General features: G+C 34.9%; 1 protein-coding gene across 1 annotated transcript; it reads left to right on the top strand.

The window, feature by feature from the left end:
- LOC127873273 (peroxiredoxin-5, mitochondrial-like) lies at positions 1–16,182 on the top strand. The gene is made up of 6 exons (XM_052417052.1): positions 1–168; positions 3,983–4,117; positions 9,335–9,466; positions 12,061–12,099; positions 12,331–12,386; positions 15,383–16,182. The coding sequence occupies exons 1-6, from the start codon at positions 64–66 to the stop codon at positions 15,486–15,488; spliced, it is 573 nt and encodes a 190-aa protein (XP_052273012.1). The 5' UTR covers positions 1–63; the 3' UTR covers positions 15,489–16,182.
- Positions 16,183–17,885: the final 1,703 nt, after the last annotated feature.

Here is a 17,885-nt window from a genome sequence, read left to right as displayed (position 1 = left end):
ACTGTAGTGTAACCGAACCGCCGACCGGTGTTAATGTAATAAGATACCTCAAAAAAGATAAACATGAGGGTGATTTCCCAGGCTTCGTTTAAACTCATTTCAAGGACAGGTAAAGTTCTGTCACGTGGCATTTTCACGAACAGAGCTGCAGTGATGGCTCCAATTAAGGTAAATATATTGAATTAGTAATTTCCTTTTTTTTTCGAGTTATTGAGTCTGACAGTTTTCTGACTAGGAAGTGATTTAGTTGACCTTCACAGAACTTCAGAAGTTAACTTCAGTTTGTTCAAAGCATTGGCATTGCAAAGCCAATGTTCCATTAGCTGACTCAGTTTGGCTTTGGCTAACCACTATTAAATGAAATATGATACTTTAATATCGTTTTGTTTTGATGTTATGGTATAATTTGTTATCTATTTTGATCATTGATATATGTTTTTTTAGATTAGTGTCAGCTTTAATAAGAGGTTGCATTGTACTAATTTCGTTTTTATATTGGGTGAAATCTGGTACAGTCAACTCGCCAATAGGGAGTCACACCAACAGGGGGTCACTATAGTGTATTTCATGAAAAAGTATAATCAAATCAAAAACAATTGTTGCATAGTGTTTCCCTTGGATAAATGTACAATTTTACAAAAAAAGTGAAAAGAGGCTCCAACTGTTGATCTAACAGGGGAGATAATGCTGTAAACAGTTATCCATTTTTGCGATAGTGAGTGCTTTTGTGTACATCATTTTATTGGTGATGCAGACTGCCCGAAACTCCGTCGGACCTACAGACATGTCCGACACAAACAGTCAAGGGCCGATCGAAATTCTTAACTCGTCGGCCCAAAATGTCCGACACAAATATTTTCGGGTTTTCCCAATAAATTAAAAGTATTTATAGAACATCGGCGAAATACGCACTTTGCCCATTTTGTGAAATAAGAGATTTTGTTAAATTCTAATGTATTCGTTGGTCAGTTAGCCTGCAGTTGATTGGTCCAAAGTCGTCTTGTCAAAAATCGGAAATAATCTGTCCGTGCTCGGTGAAAAATGTTCTAGAAATACATTTGGTTCTCTGCTTATTGTCGACGAGTAAATAAATGCATGCTTCAAGCCGGGATCGGTACATTTGACCATCATTCGATCAACTTAGTTTAAACAAAAGTGAAAGTTAAACAAAGCAACAGCTTGCAGTTATCAACGATATCGAGGAACATGCACAGAGTTTTACGGGGATTTATAACCAGGTGATTTAGTTTTCATTTTCCTTCTTTTGAATTAAGTAAATTTGTAGTAAATAAGTAAATAAACATAATGTGGAAAATTTTGAAAGTCGCAATGCTTGAAAATTCACAACGGATTGCAGATGCAAACGCCCGAAAGCTAGTGGTAACGAGGATAAGAGCCCCCTTGTAAATTCGTTGTGTCTATGAAGACAGACAGACCATGAATTTAAACAAATTACTTTGTTTCACAAAACAATGTGATTAACTTAAGAATAAACTGATGTTATCGTTTCTTTCCAGAGCAATTGCCCCAAAGGAGCCCGAGCCTGGACACTCGCAGAACTATGAAGAAGACTGGGAACAAGACAACAGTGAAGATGGCATTAAGCTTTTAATTATATACGATACAGATAGTGATTTTATTAGTGAGTTTAATAATGAGGAAGTGGATGTTAACAAACTTTGTTACTTTACTTTGTTACTCAAAGTAATATTATAAAAAATAAAATGATAAAGCAATATTTACGTATTTCTAATTATTAACATTTTTCTCAGTTTTGTTTGAATTTCACATATGTTCTTTGGTCTGACAGAATAACCTAAGGTCTGACAGAAAATTCTGACCAGTCAGACTAAAGGTCTGACTGAAGGATGTTGAGTTTCGGGAAGTCTAGGTAATGTTTATTTATTTTCAATGAAACCTTTTTTTATCTGAAATATAGTTAAATGACAGCTTTATAAACTGTTTATTTTATGGTTTTTGTGATCATATGATATTTTTTCATTGTACTTTCATTGGTCATTTTTGCAAAAAAACAGAAGTGTACTGCGGCAAAATAATAATACAGAAACTAGATATAATAGCATTTATTTTTACATCTTGTCATATATACACAAAAGCCAAAAGGACAAAAATCAAATGGAAATATTTAACGTTATTTGGCATGTGATTTTCTATTGGCAAGTTGATAGTACCTTACCATGTGTATGTGTTGTTCATAGTGAATTAAGTCCTTCTGTGCCCGTGGTAGCATTATTTAAGGATTTGGAGTCTGTCCAGGCACTGCTACCTAATGATGTGACTACAGTCATGAAAAGATGTGGTGAATTTTGAATTATATTTTAGGTTTCCCTTATATTGAGCATAGCCATTGTTTACATTAAGAACGCAGCTCTCTAGACTCGTGATGATATCACACGCATGCGCTCCGAGTATTTTGTTTCACTAACATTGTTATGCTTGAAAATAAATACACACATAACAGAAATGATGAAAAAATGTGTATAATTGCATTTCAAAATCTTACTTCATCTAATATACCGTAATCAAAATTTATCCCTATTCCATTTAATTTGGTTGGTCCTCTTCATTAAATTTCCACATAAATTGCAAAGTGAGGCAGACAACTGCGCTAGAGAAAACACACAACTTTCTTGTATTTGATTTATTTCAAAGACAATTCTTTAACTTTTTCCCAATTCTCAGAAAATTTTGCATGGAACAATCTGGGCATGCACATCGCAAAAATACGTGACATGAACATATACACATGTTCAGTTGGTATACCCTGTCCTGCTTGAATGCTAATTTTAATAATATATATGCCAAAATTTTATTAGAAGAAATTGCAAACATTTGTGTTTTTGCAATTCTTGAGCACTTTTTCATATCAGTGTTGCTCAAAAGAAGTGTGACTGATAAAACAGAAACTTGTTCAATTGTAAATAGAAGTTATAGAAAAGTTATATTACTGTGTAAGTTTGTACAAATACGTTAATTGAATGGAATTATTTAAGTGTTGTTGGTCTAATGCCTATTTCAATCTTGTACTCTCGCTTTTCGGCTGTGACTTCTCAATACCAGGTAAGCAACGCGCGTAGTGGATGTAATTTGCGGGTGTGTATGGAACTGTCCGCTTTGCGTGGTTAAACACGCTGTAAATAAAAAAAATTGGCATGGATATAATATGAATTAAATAAATCTTTAAAGGTAACTTGTTTATTGCAGCATTATTTGCATTAATGCAGAAATTTGTTTACTTGTTTCCTTAATCGCTTGATACACGGTAATCTGAGGATATCTCGGTAGCCTGCAACATGATATTCTTGTGGTTGTAAAGGAATAGTCATTCGTTTCTGAACACCATGTTTCTCCATCATTTTTGGCTATTAATTTAAAAAAATTATGTTATTGGCATCGAGAGATATGTTTTTGCAGATTTAACAAGTAGGTCCCAAATGTGTGTTTGTAAACAAAAGCCATGTGGGGCATGAACATGATACCCGAAAAATAGCCAATCTGCAAGAAAACAGGGTTTGAGTATTATAGTGAATGAACTTTATTCAAGTATTGTAAACATGTTTCATTAAAGTCGTGTCACATGATAGTAACCCTTTACCACTTTTAAAAGATGCATGTTTTGACATAAGACCCTTCTTACAAGATTCAAGTTTTAAAGGCTTCATTTCCAACCCTTAGATACAGATGAGCAGCAAACAACATAAAACCTGAAAAGCCGGAAGTTACTCGAAGGCTGTTATGGTTTTATGCTATTTGCACATAGCCATTTTAATTTGCTTCTGAGTGGTAAAGGGTTAAATGTTTACAAAATATGTACACTGTATTTAAAACTTTCCAGTCATTATGTGTTGGCTTTTGTATTTATCTTATTGGTTCATCATTAGTTTTCTATCATTTCTTTTCATCAAGTTGACAGGGAACACCAGTTATTGTTGTACAATTGCAATTGTTTATTTTCATTTAGGTTGGTGACACTCTTCCCAGTGTAGATCTGTTTGAAGGCAACCCAGGTGGAAAAGTCAACACAAAAGAAGCCTTTGGGAAAGGAAAGCATGTGATCTTTTCTATTGTAGGGGCCTTCACACCAACTTGTCAAGCAGTAAGTGTTAAAGAAATAATAAGAATGCAATAGTAGGTACTACATCAATAAAGTTTTTTAGCTCACCTGATTGCTCAGGTGAGCTTTTGTGACCGGTCTCTGTCCGTCCGTTAACATTTGCTCGTTAACACTCGAGAGGCCACATTTCTTGTCCCATCTTCATGAAACTTGGTCAGAAGCTTTGTCCCAATGAAATCTCGGCCGAGTTCGAAACTGGGTTGTGCCGGGTCAAAAACTAGGTCACTAGGTCAAACACTGTAGAAGTCACATTTCATGCCCAATCTTCATGTAACTTTGTCAAAATGTTTGTCTTAATGATATCTTGGTTGAATTCAAAAGTGGTTCCGATCCGTTGAAAAACATGGCCACCAGTGGGCGGGGCAGTTTTCCTTATTTGGCTAAAGAGAAACCTTATAAACACTAGAAGTCACAATTTTTGCCCAATCATCATGAAAATTGATCAAAACATTGGTTTAATCGATGTCTCGGATGAGTTCGAAAATGGTCGAGATCGGTGAAAAAACATGGTTGCTAGTGGGCCGGGCATTTTTCTCTATATGTATATAGTGGCAGTTTTCCCTATTTCCCTCATGTCGGTCCGTCCGTCCACCAAATGGTTTCCGGATGATAACTCAAGAGCGCTTATGCCAAGGATCATGAAACTTCATAGGTACATTGATCAGTGCTCAAGCTAGGCCTAAATCGAAGGGCGCCGCGCCCTGCCCTCCCGAACCTCCGCCCTGCCTCTCGAACCTCCGCCCCCCCCCCCCCCCCCCCTCAAAAATTTTTTTTTTATGTCCCTCACTATAGTAGTGGGGGACATATTGTTTTTGCCCTGTCTGTTGGTCTGTTGGTTGGTTGGTTGGTTTGCGCCAACTTTAACATTTGCAATAACTTTTGAAATATTGAAGATAGCAACTTGATATTTGGCATGCATATGTATCTCATGGAGCTGCACATTTTGAGTGGTGAAAGGTCAAGGTCATCCTTGAAGGTCAAAGGTTAAATATATGGGTCAAAATCGCTCATTTAATGTACACTTTTGCAGTATTTCAATATTCAAGATAGCAACTTGATATTTGGCATGCATGTGTATCTCATAGAGCTGCACATTTTGAGTGGTGAAAGGTCAAGGTCATCCTTCAAGGTCAGATGTCAAATATATGTGGCCAAAATCGCTCATTTTATTAGTACTTTTTCAATATTGAAGATAGCAACTTGATATTTGGCATGCATATGTATCTCATGGAGCTGCACATTTTGAGTGGTGAAAGGTCAAGGTCATCCTTCAAGGTCAGAGGTCAAATATATGTGGCCCAAATCGCTCATTTTATGAATACTTTTGCAATATTGAAGATAGCAACTTGATATTTGGCATGCATGTGTATCTCATGGAGCTGCACATTTTTAGTGGTGAAAGGTCAAGGTCATCCTTCAAGGTCAAATATATGGGTCAAAAAATTGCTCATGTAATGTCACTTCTGCAATATTGAAGCTAGCAATTTTATATTTGAAATGCATGTGTATCTCATGGAGCTGCACATTTTGAGTGGTGAAGGGTCAAGGTCAAGGTCATTCTACAAGGTCAAACGTCATATAGGGGGACATTGTGTTTCACAAACACATCTTGTTTTACATAATATGATAATTCATAAATCTCTTATTACATTGTAATTAGTTAAATCCTCATTGTTGACATTTTATTTGAATGGTTTAATAATAATGGGAATAATACAATTATTTATAACATATAAATTAACATGCAATAGGAAGCATTCCAGAAACACCCGCGTGCTCAAACATGCCCTTTTGACAAAATACTGCGCGTCGAAAGTGCCCTTTTGACAAAATACTGCGCGTCGAAAGTGCCCTTTTGACAAAATACTGCCCGTCGAAAGTGTCCTTTTGACAAAAAAGCCCCCCTGCCCTTTTCAAATCCTAGCTGGAGCACTGATTGATCATAACTCAATGACTCACAGATGACCCCTTTAGATTTTCAGGTCACTAGGTCAAAGCTCAAGGGCACGATGACCCTAAATAGTAAAATGGTTTCCAGATGATAACTCAAGAACGCTTAGGCCTAGGATCATGAAACTTCATAGGTACATTGATCATGACTCGTAGATGACCCCTATTGATTTTCAGGTCACTAGGTCAAAAGTCAAGGTCATGGTGACCCGAAATAGTAAAATGGTTTCCAGATGTTAACTCAAGAAAGCTTATGCCTAGGATCATGAAACTTCATAGGTACATTGATCATGACTCGAAGATGACCCCTATTGATTTTCAGGTCACTAGGTCAAAGGTCAAGGTCACGGTGACCTGAAATAGTAAAATGGTTTCTGGATGATAACTCAAGATCGCTTATGCCTAGGATCATGAAACTTCATAGGTTTAATGATCATTACTCGCAGATGACCCCTATTGATTTTCAGGTCACTAGATCAATGGTCAAGGTCACGGTGACCTGAAATAGTAAAATGGTTTCTGGATGATAACTGAAGAACGCTTATGCCTAGATTCATGAAACTTCATAGGTATATTGATCATGACTCGCAGATGACCCCTATCGATTATCAGGTCACTAGGTCAAAGGTCAAGGTCACAGTGCCAAAAAACGTATTCACACAATGGCTGTCAAGGTCACGGTGACTCAACTTAGAAAAATGGTTTCCGGATGATAACTCAAGAATGCTTACGCCTAGGATCATGGAACTTCATAGGTACATTGATCATGACTCGCAGATGAAATAATGATGAAACTTGACCAGGATCTTTGTCTGGATAATATCTAGGTCAAGTTTGACATTTGGTAAAGATTGAATGAACCAACTCCTCTCAGGTGAGCGAACTAGGGCCATCTTGGTCACTAGGTCAAATAATAGAAAGACCTCATGTAGACAATAGAGGTCACAGTTTCCATCCAATCTTTATGAAATTTGTTCAGAATGTTCAACTTGATGAAATCTGGATGGTGATTGTATTTGGGTCATCTGAGGTCAAAATCTAGGTCACTAGGTCAAATAATAGAAAAACCTTGTGTAGACAATAGAGGTCACAGTTTTCACCCAATCTTTATGAACTTTGTTCAGAATGTTTGTCTTGATGAAATCTGGATTGGGATTTTATTTGGGTCAGCTTGGGTCAGAAACTAGGTCACTGGGTCAAATCATAGAAAACCTTGTGTAGACTATAGAGGTCACAGTTTTCATCAGGTCTTAATGAAATATGGTTATAAAGTTTGTCTTGTTCAAATCTGGATTGGGATCAAATTTGGGTCATCTAGGGTCGTAAACTAGGTCACTAGGTCAAAGTTAAAAAAAAACTTGTTTAGACAGTAGATGTCACAGTTTTCATCCAATCTTAATAAAAGTTGGCCAGAATATTAATCTTGATGAAATCTGGGTTGGGATTGTATTTGGGTCATCTGGTGTCAAAAACTAGGTCACTAGGTCAAATAATAGAAAAACCTTGTGTAGACAATAGAGGTCACGGTTTCCATCAGTTCTTTATGAAATTTTGTCGGAATGGTTATCTTGATGGCATTGGGATTGTATTTGGGTCATCTGGGGTCAGAAACTAGGTCACTAGGTCAAATCATAGAAAAACCTTGTGTAGACAATAGAGGTCATAGTTTTCATCTGATCTTAATGAGCCAGGTGAGCAATTCAGGGACATCATGGCCCTCTTGTTTTCTTAGAAATATGGTTATGGTAAACATGCAACCTCTCCATAATGCTGCTTCTGCTACAGGTTTTCAATTTAAACTTCAAACGCCTGATTGGAATCATTCTTTAAAAGTCACTCACCAAGTTCCATAACTCTGACCTGCAATTTAGGATAATTATTCCTCATGTATATATACTTAGAACAGTCAGGCTAGCTGTTAAGTGCAACTACTTCAAATCTCTATATTTACAACAGTTATTAAACTAAAATATAACATATGTGTTAGGGTCTTTATGAACATTCACTTATAAATTAGACTTTTAACTGCAACCTGTTATTTAGCAGGATCATTCCCCCTTACCCTTAGTACTTCAAAAATCTGATTGCTGTTTCCATGTAAGTAGAAATTCAGGTTAAAGTTTGAATGCACCAAGTACATAGCTCTGTAATTAGTTAAGATTATCAGTTGGAAATTCACACATCTCTTCTAGGTCATCATGCAAAGAAACAGAACAAGTGCTGTTATTCAGATTTGCAATTAAGCAGAATAATACCCCTACTTGTCCTTCTGTACCAAGGAAATTCAATGTAGCAATTCAGCTTTAGGTGCAACAATATCTCTAGCTGATATATTGCAGACCTAGCTTGAGGTTGTATTTGAGGGGTAAAGGTCATTATAGCTTATGCTATAAATAGATACAAAGTTTGCATTAAATAACTTCAGTAAGAATGGAGAAATTGTGCTGGAATTGTTTATGTATTAGTGGCTAGTTTACTGCCTGATCAAGCATGGGACTTCATTTTGGGCCAGTGAGGTTAAAGTCACTCTTACTAAAAATGAAAAAAAACTCCACTTTTGTGGAGACGGAGTGTACTGTGATGTAATTTTGTTTAGGTAGCCTATATGAAGAACTTTTGCATTGCATTTGGAGCGAGCTGGGTCAAGTTCACAGTTACTTAAAATTTATATAAAAATGGGTAAATGGTTTAATCTCAATTACTGGAGTTTATCATGGAGTTATTGTGCTCTAATTTATATGCAGACCTTGCATTAAATGTTCAGCTTAATTAATTATTACATAGTAAAATATCTATTTTCTTGTCATGTTCATGATATCAGTAAACTAAGAGAAAATGTTAATTATACATGGATATGGTGTCTGACTAGAGTGCATACATGCAGAGTGAGTGGATATGGTGTCTGACTAGAGTGCATACATGCAGAGTGAGTGGATATGGTGTCTGACTAGAGATAAGCAGGTCCAGGGTTCTATCCCCACTCTAGGAATCTGTGCCTGATTATTTCTCAAGTATTTGCCCCTAGCACACAAATTGGAGATAAGCATGTCTAAATAAGCATATGCTTGCAATGCAATCATGTACAATTAACAGGGTTTTATCAAATATGTAATTATTTTTTATTTGTGTTTATGTTTTAAATGTGCTTGATTGAGAAAAAAAAGTATGCACCAATTACCTTGTTTAATTTTGTTGTATCAATATTGATGGCATTAAGTATTGATGAAATCTGTTTTATTTATTTTTCAGGAACAGTTTCCCACCTTTGTTGCAGATATTGAGAAGATGAAAAGCAAAGGGGTGAAATCCGTTAACTGTGTTAGCGTGAACGATCCTTTTGTCATGGATGCTTTTGGCAAGGCACTTTCAGCTGGTGGAAAGGTGCCTTATGATAAGTTTTACTAGCAGCAATGTCAGTGTTCGACACTAACGGGAGTCCGAGACTCCTAAAAATGAGGGTCGGACTGTTTTCGAGTCAAGGCAGTCCGTCGGACTCCTTCAAAATCATGTTTGCATTATAAAAAATACCTCAATTTAATTAGTTGTTTCGTGAAATAAGAATGTCCGCACTGTTGCGTATCCGAAAAATATGTGTGAGACTTATTATTCGTCTCGAACTCATCGACAAATCGAAACAATCTGAAATAATGTATTTGGTTCCCTGTCGCATTTTGTGCATGTAGTAGTAGGGGAACTCCTAGAACATGCACCGAATCAACCCGATCGTTGCCGTTTCTCTCTTGGATATTTCTGCTACAGTAAACAAGCTTTCGCCGAAATTCTCGGAATACTAAGAACTCACGATACAGTGCTTACAAAATTTATTAGGGCTGTAATATCTACTCAAGGTTTTGTCAATAATTGTTTACATTAACAACAAATATGGATCTTTTTCTGGTGGGCTATACGCCTCCAGAAAGAAAGAAAAAGGTAAGCGACAGCGCCGATTTGTCTGACAAAAAAAGGCTTATGAAAGTAAGCGAGAACGATCTTTTCAAATGTTCTGGAAGACCGAACATAAATGGTTAGATTACAATGACGAAAAATGACCATGACTTGTTCATTGTGCTGCATGTATAAACAAAGTTGCAGTTTTGTAAGTTTCTGCAACAATCTGAGACTATTGTTATTTTCGGACTCCCAGAAGTAAGTTCGGACACCTAAATTTTAGAAGTTGGGAGTCCAAAGGACTCCTTGCTCAGATATGTTAGTGTCGAACACTGAGCATATTATTTTATTCTCACTAATTTAAGAGTTGTACAGGCACAAGTTAGATACTAGAACAATAAAAAGCGTTTTCAACTTTTCAGCAGAATTGAAGTTTGTTCACTTCCATTGATTAATTCCAAAAAGACATTTACACATTTACATGTACATGTAAGACTCGACGGTCAATCTTTATTTAAAAAAATTTCTGTTTGGTGGAAAGATTTGATAAAAAAATTCTTTATGTTGAAAAAGTATAAATTCTGATTTCAAATGGAACCTTTTTCTAGTTTATAAAAGGGTGTATAGAGCATATTTAATATATGCTGGTGTAATGAAATGAATAAATTTTGTATGTTAAGTGAAAGAAAAAAATACAAAGATTCCCATCTCAGCAATACCTTAGCCAGATATGGGTCGATTTTGAAATAACTCGGCACAGATGTTCAACATCAAGCGGATGTGCTGTGTGAAATACCTGTCCCCCTACCACAAAGGTCAAGGTCACTTTAAGAAGTAAAGTCAAACTGGTCCATAGAACTAATTGAGCATTCCTGTTTCAGGCATATCTTGCTATGTATTGATTGATTTTGAAATAATTTGGCACAAATGTAAACCATTCATAAGATGACGTGTTGTCGGTCACAATCAATTGTTTCCCAGCCTCAAGGTCATGGTCACAAAAAGAGGTCAAATGTCATCTTTTGCCATAAGATAGCTTTAACATTCTTGTCTCAGCCATTAATTGGCCATTTTTTATCTACCGGTATTTTAAAAGAATGCAATCCATTATAAGATTAGAAGTTTGGGTTCAAAGGTCAATTTGGCAAAAAAATACACACATATACACAAACTATGTTTGAAATAATAAAAAAAAAAGTAGTCCCTATAAGGCTAGTGAAAAACCTATAGGGAATTAATTTCCACAATTATTTCATCACTTAGAATTAAGATAGAGCTTTTTAACCAGGTTTTCCGAAGGAAAAAACTGGTTATTAGATTGGCGAATGCGGGCGGGCTGGCTGGCTGGCGGGCTGGCGGGCGGGCGGAACAAGCTTGTCCGGGCCATAACTATGTTGTTCATTGTCATATTTTAAAATCATTTGGCACATTTGTTCACCATCATTGGACGGTGTGTCGCGCGAAATAATTACGTCGATATCTCCAAGGTCAAGGTCACACTTTGAGTTCAAAGGTCAAAATTGGCAATAAATGAGCTTGTCTGGGCCATAACTATGTCATTCATTGTGAGATTTTACAATTATTTGGCACATTTGTTCACCATCATGGGTCGGTGTGTCGCACGAAAAAATCACGTCAATATCTCCAATGTCAAGGTCACCACAACTTAAAATAGATTTATTTTGAAACAAACTTACAAAGGGGGTTAATTTTGTTTGTTCATTTCAAAAGTTCAGTTTGAGTTGTCTCCCTTAATCAGATTTTTTTCACAATGAAAACCTGGTTTTGTGACAATTTTGTCCCTTGTTATTAAGTCTACCAAAGAAATATGAAAACTCGGAATTGTTTGAAGTATCATGAAGTGTTAATTGATTTATGATTTGAAGTTGTATATGTTTTTTGAAAACTTCAATGGCATTGTCTTGTGTTTCAAGTGTGGACAAACACAACCTTGCACGGTAATATCTCTGCATGAGTACAAAATTATAAGTTAACTAATACATGCAATAAAAAGTATTGTTATGTTTTCAACAATACATGCATACATTTATTGTTGTACATTTACTTCATTCTATTGCTCTATTCAGGTGCGTTGCTTAGCAGACACTTGTGGTGCATTTACAAAGGTAAGACATAAGATCAGTTTGAATGCACTTGATTTTAATAACCTATATTAAAGCTATTTAAAAAAAAAATAATTGGCTTAACTGTGATAGTCGTCTGTTATTATTTAAAAATAAATAACAAGCAAAATAAAGATATTTTATTCAATATTACAAGGTAGCAAATATGGAAATGCACATGATTATTATGAGTGTGTATTTAAATTTAAATATTTTGATTTATTTCATATTCAGGCAATTGAAATGGAACTGGATTTAGCTGCCGTGCTGGGTAATGTGCGGTCCAAAAGGTTGGTGGTGTGTTTACAAAAACTTATCGTTATGTTATAACAAAAAATGTTTTCTTACAGAGCTGAGGTCGCATTAAGCAATCAGTGCAGTCTTGAGCAGCACAGTGCTAAATAGAATTTAACATTACTCATTTTTATGACTGTGTTGATTTTCTGGTTTAAGTTTATACAAAAAATCTCTTTATTTCAGTTTATCGTATGACTTTTTAAGCCCCCAAATATGAAATTTGCCTTCTTACATGAACATTTTGGCTTATTCCATTTTGTATTTATGTCTTTACAAAACTTGATAAAAATATTATATATTAATTTATGTTGTATTAACTTAGCAGAAGGTTCTTCATCAACCAATTTTGTTAACTTATATGTTATATTAACTTAACAGAAGGTTGTTTATAAATCAATTTGGCTAACCAAGTATTAGTTTGGCCCTTTATTTATAGACATTTTTACAAACCATTGCCGCACCATTAGCTAAAATGTTTTCACACTATGTTTAGTCATTTCAAAACTGCTTATTATCCCCGCCAAAAACAATTCGGAGGGGATATAGTAATAGTCTCCGTTCGTCTGTCCGTCCGTCTGTGTGTCTGTGCGTCCGTCTTTCCGTCCGAAACTTTGTCCAGAGCATAACTCCAAATCTATTCAATGGATTTACTTTAAACTTAGAATTTAAACGGATGGCAATTAGGAGAAGTGCAGTGACCAAGAACCATAACTCTATCTACCTGAGTTTTTGAATTATCTCCCTTTATATAATTTCAAACTAAATTCTTGTCCAGAGCATAATTCTAAATCTTTTGAAGGGATTTACTTGAAACTTAAAATATAAACAGATGGCAAGTAGGAAAAATGCAGTGACTAAGAACCATAACTATATCTACCTTAGTTTTTGAAATATCTCTCTTTATTTAATTTCAAAGTAAATTTTTATCTGGAGCATAACTCTAAATCTACTGAAGGGACGTACTTGAAACTTGAAATATAAACAGATGGCAAGTAGGAGAAGTGCAGTGACTAAAAACCATAACTCTATCTTCCTTAGTTTTTTAATTATCTCCCTTTATTTAATTTCAAAGTAAATTTTTGCCTGAAGCATAACTCTAAATCTACTAAAGGGATTTACTTAAAACTAAAAATATAAACAGACGGCAACTAGGAGAAGTGCAGTGAACATGAACCATAACTCTTTCGACCATAGTTTTTGAATTATCTCCCTTTATTTTATTTATTTTTTTATTTATATTTTATTTATTTATAATTTAAGATTATATTTAACTTAATTTCATAGTAAATATTTTTAGCTTTTCAATTTTTAATATCTCCCTTTATTTAATTATGCCCCCCTTCGAAGAAGAGGGTGTATATTGTTTTGCACATGTCGGTTGGTCGGTCTGTCGGTGTGTCGGTCCGTCCACCAGATGGTTTCCAGATGATAACTCAAGAACGCTTAGGCCTAGGATCATGAAACTTCATAGGTACATTGATAATGACTGGCAGATGACCCCTATTGATTTTCAGGTCACTAGGTCAAAGGTCAAGGTCACAGTGACTCCAAATAGTAAAATGGTTTCAGGATGATAACTCAAGAATGCTTATGCCTAGGATCATGAAACTTCATAGGTACATTGATCATGACTTCAAATGCCAGAGTTTTGGTTAAATAATGATGAAACTTGACCAGGATGTTTGTCTGGACAATATCTAGGTCAAGTTTGACGTTTGGTAAAGATTGAATGAACCGACTCCTCTCAGGTGAGCGAACTAGGGCCATCTTGGCCCTCTTGTTGAATTACCTCCCTTTCTTTCATGTCCATATATTTTATTCTCTACAGAATAACTCCAACACTATACAACTAATTGATCCTTGAAATATATAAAGATGACACAGATGTCATGTTTAACAAATACTATTCTATTCTCTAAAACAAATGTTGTCATACAAGCAAACGCATTTCGGCAGGGATTTGGCACTACTGTGACAAGCTCTTGTTTATTTCTTGATTGCTCTACATGTAAACCTTGAGGATGCATCACTGTATTATGAAAATCTTATGAAAATAATTCAACACTACACAACTAATTGATCCTTGAAATATAAGGATCAAGACGTTTCCTTTTATCTGAATATATAGTGCAATATTGTGACAAAAAAAACTTTGGGGAGCATCACCCGTCTCCGACGGTTTCTTGTTTATTAACAATTTTAAGTAGTGCATACAAGACAGTAAAGACAGTTTTTCATAAAAAAAGATTATGGCAATGTAAAATACACCAGAATTACTTTTTTTAATAAGCATGTGTTCTTGGCACAATTTTTGATGTGTAGAGCATTTATGTACATGGATATGCTGCACTTAAGTGAAATTTGGCACCAATATCAGATGTATTGAATTATTTGTTCTAAAATCTTAATTTAACGGCACAAAATGCAAGAAAACTGTCTTTAATGCACTTTAGATTTTTGCAAATGTTTTTCAACAAATTGAGATATTTGCAAAAATAAAGTTCTTAAAAGTGTGTTTAAATTCTGTCCTGCCTGTATGTTAGCACCTGTTAACCCTGTTGATCATGCACCCTGATAATAGCCACATTATTTTTAATGTTTTTATAATATATGTGTATTTTGGTTTGACTTAATGGCCGTGTTTCACAGTATTTAAATAAAGCGATTTATTTTTACACTGACCTTTTCCAAAAAGATTTTCATTTCTGCTTAAAGGACATTATCATGTGAAAAAACGCTCATGTATTCAAAAAGCAAATATTTTTATATTTCCTGAATGTCTCTGATAAATTATGGTTGATTTGAAAGTTCAAATATATATGTATGTTCATTTATCAAAACAGTAAGCATTGGAAGATAGACAATTCGCCAAACAACATTTTGTTATATCTTCCTGGCAATTACTGGTATACAGAGAACAATGATCAACTGATTATGAATGTTGAAAACTTTATCGGTTTACCTCTTAACAATTAAGTGAACGTTTCAGGTACGTGATGGTGGTTGAAGACGGTAAAGTGAAAGCAATCAAGGTCGAGGCTGATAGCACAAAGGCCACATGCAGTCGCAGTACTGATGTTCTCGCGTTGCTATAAGCTTCCTTTAACACAGCATTGTGATAATGTTTTGCTATCCTAGTATTATATCTGAATGTATCATATTAGGACAAGTTGTGTATACAAACAATGTGAAATCTGAGGATTGATAAAAAGTCAGAATCTTGTGTTACAACTCAAATAATTTATATTTGTATACCCTTTTCTTTTATTTTGGGTTGTTTTTTATAAATGCTACCATGTTATACCAAAATTAACACATAACCAGTAGTAGTTGGGTTTAATAATGAGTTTCACAACTTGTTGAACCAAAGTTTTTTGTTAATGTATTTTGCTGTTTTTGCATGTATTTAGTCAAGAATGTCTAAGTCATTGATAGGTGAAAGGAAAAATCTCAGATTGCTGGCGTGTATACAGTCCAGTTTGAGGAAGCAGGTCGTGTGTATCAGTATTATTTGTAACAACTAGGCAACATTTTTGTCATGCTAAGGCTATCTTCCATCGGCAGATTTGCTTACTGTGCATTTAACCACAAAATTAATACGTTTTACAATGGTATGTTTTGGTTATTGCGTATTTCGTCTTTTTTAATATTGTTTTTTTAACATTATAAAGGGTTTCTTGGTTATTTAATTGTTTATTGGTGTTGAATGGTCACTTAGTTATGAATCATTACACTGAGATTGGATCTGCAGATAGAAGTTTTTGTGTGGAATAAAATGTGATATCAAAAGTTGTGTTATGTTGATATTTATGATGTTTTACTTTAAGCTATATCTTTCGGTAAGCACAAGATGCAACTCACCACAACTTAAAAAGATATACAAACGATTTTTCACTATTTTTATTTATTTGTTTTTAGGAAAGATACTTTCTTTACCTCGTCCATAGGTATGTGAAGGTCGAGGCCATCCTGCTCTATAACGTACAGAAGATAATACGTTAGTAGCACTTATATGAGTTCATATTTCCAGAGAGACATACAAACACATTATGTTTACTTTGGATATATAGACATTGTACAAATCATACCACAATAATTCATTGTATTATAATAAAATTATATGCACAAGAAACACATATAATTTTTATTTTAACCATCTGGTAGATTAATAAAGAATACAATTGCTATTGTATAGATGAAATACAAAAATTCAAAAAGGAGATAAAAAAAGTGTGCATGGCGCCAGTGTACTTTAATTGTATGTTTAGTAGCACATATTTTGTAACAATGAATTATATTGGCTTGGGTTCATTGTACGAATATTCAAGTAACTGACCATTATGGGAATTCATTATTTTGGTGAGTGGTCTGGTTTTGGATTTCCCATGATATAAGTAGACTTCGCTTTAGTCCTGGAACATTCGGGATTTTGTTTGTTTGTTTACATATAAAAAAATACTTGTTAATTAAAGGGGGTATATTGATACGATTCGTTTTTCCATAAAAATTCAAAGAATCATGCCCTGGCAAGAGAGTTCAGGCATACTGACATTATTTATATATTTAAATCACACATTTTACATATGCGTTCAGGGTCCGCTACCGATCAAATCTGGCATTTCACGTCAGGAACTGCTAGTATAAGTATTAATATTTCTTATATACTCATGCCGATAACAAAGTGATATAAATTGTGAAGTTGCATATTTGGATACCACAAAGGAATTTGAACCAATAGAGCTATGCATTAATGAATTGTCCGAAAATGTCACAGTACTTGTGGAACGTGTTTAACATATTATTTGTCAAAAATGGATTTTTTCAATGAAATTCATTTAAAACTAGAAATGGCGCATCCCCACGCAGCAACTTTTGACCCAGGGGTCAGATCAACATTCCAAATAGTGCACTGTCGCACATATGCTCATAGCTACCATGTGTTTAAGTTTCAAGGTTGTGCTAATAGTGTAGGAGGAGATAGTTGCCAGGACGGACGGACAGACGGCGGAGATAACCACATAATCCCCCGCTCCAATTCGGAGCATGGGGTTAATAATACAACAAAACAAAATTAAACTTATTTCTGATAAACCAGCTTTTCCAGGACAATTTTTAATTGGTATACTGATCGCCGTGATGTCTAAGAACAATCCAAGAAACAAACTAACATATGTATTTCAAGTTTTGTTTGGCACGATTCCTTATAATCACACATACATTGTTTATTATTAACTTAAAACATACACATACGGAAAAAACATATTCATGCGTATTCGAAAATTGATGATTTGTCGGTACATATTAGCAAAACACATCTTTTCTACACATCATGATCTGACATAATTTGTTCAACTAGAGGAAATGTGCACATAAGGCGCTTACCTGATGCCCGAAGGAACTAAACTTTTCGGACAAAGTGTACTTCAGAAGAATTTAAGTAGTACATGTACCTGACATTTAAATATTTCATTTCTAGGTACTTTATTATGACA

The sequence above is a fragment of the Dreissena polymorpha genome, chromosome 3 (genome assembly GCF_020536995.1).
Source record: "Dreissena polymorpha isolate Duluth1 chromosome 3, UMN_Dpol_1.0, whole genome shotgun sequence".
NCBI classification, from domain to species: domain Eukaryota; kingdom Metazoa; phylum Mollusca; class Bivalvia; order Myida; family Dreissenidae; genus Dreissena; species Dreissena polymorpha.
Note: the sequence above shows the minus strand (reverse complement) of the source record. Positions and strands in the feature narration are given on the sequence as shown.

Coding starts and splice junctions, on each gene's coding strand:
- LOC127873273 (XM_052417052.1), top strand. CDS start 64: ATGAGGGTGATTTCCCAGGCTTCGTTTAAACTCATTTCAAGGACAGGT. Junction 169..3,982: donor CAGTGATGGCTCCAATTAAG/GTAAATATATTG, acceptor ATTTTCATTTAG/GTTGGTGACACTCTTCCCAG. Junction 4,118..9,334: donor TCACACCAACTTGTCAAGCA/GTAAGTGTTAAA, acceptor TTTATTTTTCAG/GAACAGTTTCCCACCTTTGT.